General features: G+C 46.4%; 1 protein-coding gene across 2 annotated transcripts in view; it reads right to left on the reverse strand.

The window, feature by feature from the left end:
• Positions 1–3,607: 3,607 nt before the first annotated feature.
• The window catches only part of CPA2 (carboxypeptidase A2), a 22,402-nt gene continuing 20,158 nt past the window's right edge, over positions 3,608–5,851 (reverse strand). For both annotated transcript variants that reach the window (XM_017532554.1, XM_037739998.1), the window contains exon 12: positions 3,608–3,845. In XM_017532554.1, the coding sequence (XP_017388043.1) occupies positions 3,658–3,845 (188 nt within the window). In that variant the 3' untranslated portion in view covers positions 3,608–3,657. The remainder of the gene's footprint in view (positions 3,846–5,851) is intronic.

The following is a 5,851-nucleotide window of genomic DNA, read 5'->3' on the forward strand; positions in this document are numbered from 1 at the left end:
AAAAAAAAAAAAAAAAAAAAAAAAAAAAAAAAAAAAAACGAAGACTATCAAAGCAACCCTGAGCTGGTCCAAGACCACACACTTGACAACCCCTGCCAGGGAATTCACCAGGGCAGGTCAGGATGAGGAAAGAGGTTTATGGCCTCTTTTATGGATCTGAGGCCTAATTCTTAAGACTCCACTAAGATAATAGAAATGTATCAGGCAAATGATACAGAAAGGATGTTTTAGTCTGAATGAATTATCAGTATTCCTTGGAGTCTGAACTACAGGAAGGCTTAAACAATATTACCAATAAGACTTTCTTATACTTCTAGGAAGTATAAGAAAGTGGGTCTGGTGTCCTTTGTGCCAAGTCACAGCTGAATAAATGGAAGACGCTCATGATCTCCATAACTTCTTCAGGGACTCTGGGGCCATTGAGTCTGTCCTGGGAGCTCAGTTCCCACAGCCTTTCCCATCCCACGCTCCTTACAGTCTACACGCTTTCCATACCCACCCAAGGGGAGTTGAGAGAGTTAAAGAAAAACTATTCTGACCTGTGTTAAAATGTAAGACCTAGGCCGGGCACAGTGGCTTACTCCTATAATCCCAGCACTTTGGGAGGCCGAGGCGGGTGGATCACAAGGTTAGGAGTTCAAGACCAGCCTGGCCAACATAGTGAGATCCTATTTCCATTAAAAATACAAAAAATTAGCCAGGCGTGTTGTGGGCGCCTCTAATTCCAGCTGCTCGGGAGACTGAGGCAGTAGGATTGCTTGAACCTAGGAGGCAGAGGTTGCAGTGAGCCGAGATCGCACCACTGCCCTTCAGCCTGGATGACAGTGAGACACTTCCTCTCAAAAATAAAAATAAAAAAAAAGGCCGGGTGCAGTGGCTCATGCCTGTAATCCCGGCACTTTGGAAGGCCGAGGCAGGTGGATCACAAGGTCAAGAGATAGAGACCATTCTGGCCAACATGGTGAAACCCCATCTCTATTAAAAATTACAAAAATTAGCAGGGTGTGGTGGCATGCACCTGTAGTCTCAGCTACTAGGGACGCTGAGGCAAGAGAATTGCTTAAACCCAGGAGGCAGAGATTGCAGTGAGCCAAGATTGCACCACTGTACTGCAGCCTGGTGCCTGGCGACAGAGCAAGACTGTCTCAAAAAATGAATAAATAAATAATTTTAAAAATGTAAGACCTAATTCAAGATTATTACGATTGGGACCATGGCTATTACCATAGGAGAGACTTACTGTGCTCAACACCAAATACAGCAAAGAAAACAGGGAAGGTCCGTGGGATTACTAAGAGAAGACATTGAGGTAGGGGAATTCTTGCTAAAGGCAGGCCAAGGACTTGGACATCAAATGTAGGAATGAGGAACTTGATCAGATATCAAAGTGGGAGGAGTGACTTAGCAGGATCTTTGCTCAGGCTGGCTTAGCCAGGGCTCAAGAACCAGCCAATCAAAAAAAAAAAAGCACAGAATCTCAAGTGTGGTCCCGGAGAGAGCCTTTGTCGGGAGCTCTGGAGCTAGGGGCCATCATCTTCTCTTGCTCCCTCAGGGTCCTTTTGTCCTCTCAACACTTAAACTGAATTCCTACACATACCCCGTCCACTACAAAGGTTGTACTCAGTGTCACTGAGATCGATGTCAGCTTTGAAGTTAGAACAAAAGCAACTGAGCCCCAAATCTGTAAGAGATGTGAAATGGAAGAATCAAGGACCCAGAATTCTAGGCAAGCTGAAATTTAGTTCCTACCTTTTTCTCCCAGGGAAAACCATCAACATGAAGAAAGCCTAAATCCCTAATGAAAGTCAGTATCTAAAGAGAAACTGTGTGCAACCTAAGACCCAAGCTCGATAGGGCAACCAGGAAGAAGGGATGTCATTGGCTTGGGTCCCCATCAGTATTTTTTGTGTTTGTTTTTCTGAGACAGGGTCTCACTCCGTTGACCAGGCTGGAGTACAGTGCTGTGATCATAGCTCACTGCGGTCTTGAACTCTTGGGCTCAAGTGATCCTCCCACCTTAGCCTCCCAAGTAGCTGGGGCTGCAGGTGTTTGCCACCATTACAAGCTTTTTTTTTTTTTTTTTTGGTAGAAACGGGGTCTCACTGTATGAGCCCAGGCTGGTCTCATACTCCTGGCCCCAGGAGATCCTCCAACCTCAGTCTCCCAAAGTGCTGCGATCACGGGCCTGAGTCACTGCCATGCCCTGCCCCACCAGTCTTCATAAAGCAGCACACCAGGAAAGGAAAAGCCAAAGGCAACAATGGAACCAGGTATAGCACCTAGCACAAGGCCTGGCACAGTGCAGCTGCTCAATTAGTATTTATTAAATAAATGAACTTGAAAGTCCACTGTTAGCCCTAAAAAGCTACACTCTGAAGATGGAGGGGCTGACACATGCTACACCATGGAAGAACCTTGAAAACATTATGCTAAGTAAAAAAAAAATGCTAGACACGGCCAGATGCGGTCGCTCATGCCTGTCGTTCCAGCACTTTGGGAGGCCAAGGAGGGCGGATCACAAGGTCAGGAGATTGAGACCATCCTGGCCAACATGCTGAAACCCCATCTCTACTAAAAATACAAAAATGAGCTCGGTGTGGTGGCATGTGCCTGTAATTCCGGCTACTCGGGAAGCTGAGGCAGGAGAATCACTTGAACCAGGGAGGTGGAGGTTGCAGTAAGCTGAGATTGTACCACTGCACTGCAGCCTGGGCAACAGAGCCAGACACAAAAGGGCAAAAACTATATAATTCCACTTATGTGAAGTACCTAGAATGGACAAATTCATAGAGACAGAAAGTAGCTAGTAGTTGCCAGGGGCTGAAGGACAAGACGAATGGGAATTACGGTTTAATGGGAAGAGTTTCAGTTTGGGATAACTGGAAAGTTCTGGATGGATGATGGGATGGCATAACATTGTGAATGTACTTCATGCCACTGAACTGTACTCTTAAAAATGATCAAAATGGTAATTTTATGTATAATTTTTTTTTTTTTAGATAGAGTTTCATTCTTGTTGCCCAGGCTGGAGTGCAATGGCATGATCTCGGCTCACCACAACCTCTGCCTCCCAGGTTCAAGCGATTCTCCTGCCTCAGCCTCCCAAGTAGCTGGGATTACAGACATGCACCACCAGGCCTGACTAATTTTTTGTATTTTTAGTAGAGACAGGGTTTCTCCATGTTGGTCAGGCTGGTCTCAAACCAACCTCAGGTGATCCTTCTGCCTTGGCCTCCCAAAGTGCTGGGATTACAGGCGTGAACCACCACCCCCGGGCAGTTTTATGTGTAATTTAACACAATAAAAAACTGTTAAATGATGTTGGGAGCACTCTGCTCAGGATGGATTTTTTTTAATATTATTATTTTTAGAGATGGGGTCTCCCCATGTGGACCAGGCTGATCTCAAATTCCTGGGCTCAAGCAATCCTCCCACCTCAGCCTCCCAAAGTGCTGGGATTTCAGGTCCAAGCCACCACGGCTGGCCTCAGGATGGATTTTTAAAAAGACAAAGGGGTACAATGCCATGACTTGCTGTGTTTGAGGGCAGCAGAAACCAGAGAAACGGTGCTCCCAGATCAGGCTTAGAAAAATAAACACAACCCAACTTGCTTCAGACCAAAGAGATTTTAATGGCTCCTGTTTATTCACCAGGGGCCTAATAGGGGTGGTCTCGCACATGCTCCATGATTGACTTCAAGCCAAGCCAGGTCTCCTCGGCCGTGGGCAGGATCTGATTGGCTGGCAAGAGGAAGCCGTGGCGCCCTGTGTCTCTCAGTTCAAAGGCAAATGAGTACTTGATGCCATAATCATAGGACCAGTCAATGCTTCCTCCACTGGCTTGGTCTGAAGGGCAAATGAAAATCAAGTTTGGTTACGCAACTCCCACTAGCCTTCACAGCAATGGAACCTCTATAATAAATTCTACTACCATAGGTAAGCCAGGCCCCTAGGTGTGAACTATAAGAGAGGGGAGAGTTTAGCAGAGGGTCACGTTTATGAAAAAATACAAGAATAGTTTGAAAAGCAAAAGGTGTTATTCAGCAGACACTGAACTGAGCCTTCCTTTGGTGCTCTTAGGAGCCTCTGGCTTTACCCACACCACCCTACGTGGCAACTTCTCTACCATATGTAGGCGACACCACTTCCTTCTTTAGAAGACACAGACACGGTTTGCCCTAGTGGGAGTGGAGGGATTACAAATGCAGTAAGAGATTCGGTCCCTACCCTGAGGGCACCTTCAGCATTAAGGGTGGAGCAGGGTCTGCTGTGCGTGGTGGGTTCGGACAACACAGTAATGTGCACCTGAGATCCGTGTGGCCGCTGATGTGACAGATGACGAAGGAAGATGGCATTAGCCTATACGTCAGTCATGACTCACAAGAGACAAGCAATGGACTGCCCCTGAGGCCCCTCCCAGGAAGGGCAGTTAGAGGCCACATGAGGACTTGACTGGGGCACAGATGGTGGAAGCCACCTAGTCCCTAAGAAGGGGGCTGGAAAGACCAGGGAGGTTGTACCACAAAAGAATAGGGCTAGAGATTAATATTGTGAATTAATATTGTCAACTCCCATGACTTTTGTCTTTGCCTTCACGTAGCAGAGCAACTTGGAAATGAGTGCCTGGTAAAAATAAATTCTAAATGGTTGCTGATTTGAACTGAATCTTCCCTGGACCAAAATTACCAACTCATATCTTTTGGTGTGGCTACATGACACAGCCAATCACATTAAGAGGTCCACTGTAGACAGAATACTGGCTTCAGATAGAATCCCAATTCTATAAATCGTTATCTGGGTGACCTAAAGCAAGTCATTTATTTCCAGATGCTTCACCTGCCACATGGGGATGATATTACTACTTGTTTCACAGGGCAGTGAGAATTAAATGGCACAGTGGCTGTGATGACGCTAGCTGGCCACGTGCTTAATGTGTTAGGCACTATGTTAAACTGGTTCATGAATCTCTAGGTAGGTGCTAGCATTATTCCCATTTTCCAGATGAGGAAACTAAGATTAAGAGATTACATAGCAGGGCATCGTGGCTCTCTGCCAACACTCTGGGGACCAAAGCGGGAGGATCACTTGAGCCCAGGAGTTTGAGACCAGCCTGGGCAACATAGTAAGACCCTGTCTCTACAAAAAAAAATTTTTTTTTAAAGAGCTGGGTGTGGTGGCACATGCCTGCAGTCCCAGCTACTCAGGAGGCTGAGGCGGGAGGGCTGCTGGAGCCCAGGAGGTCTCGGCTGCAGTGAGCCATGATCCTGCCACTGTATCCAGCCTGGGCAGCAGAGTGAGACCCTGTCTCTAAAAAGTAAATAAAATAAAATAAAATAAAAACAGAGATATTAAGGGAAGGAGCTAGGATAATGTATGTAGAACAGGCATTCAGTAATGTCAGTTATGATTTTAACTATCATCAATAAATGACCAGGATCCGATCTTTGTGTTAGGCCATGTTAAAGATCAGAGTTATCTGTGGGAGGGCATTCACCAGGAAACTAGCAATCACCTTGTATGTGGTGCTTTAGAATTAGGGAACACTTGTATTCCACACAGTATCTTTGGAGCCTCTCAACAACCTATTTCACAGATGAAGAAACCATGGAGAATAAGTGACTGGACCATCGGCTACTTGGTTCCAAAGTGGCAGTGCAGTAACTCAGACCCAGGACTCTGTACCCAAGCTCTGTGGGTTTTTTCCCCTATGCTTCCCTGAGAAAGAACTCAAAGAACAACTGCTGGGCAATATCTCAAAACACAAACAAGGCCGGGCGCGATGGCTCACGCCTAGAATCCCAGCACTTTGGCACTTTGGGAGGCCGAGGCGGGTGGATCACAAGGTCAGGAGA

This window comes from Cebus imitator, unplaced genomic scaffold, assembly GCF_001604975.1.
Source record: "Cebus imitator isolate Cc_AM_T3 unplaced genomic scaffold, Cebus_imitator-1.0 Scaffold77, whole genome shotgun sequence".
Taxonomy (NCBI): Eukaryota; Metazoa; Chordata; class Mammalia; order Primates; family Cebidae; genus Cebus; species Cebus imitator.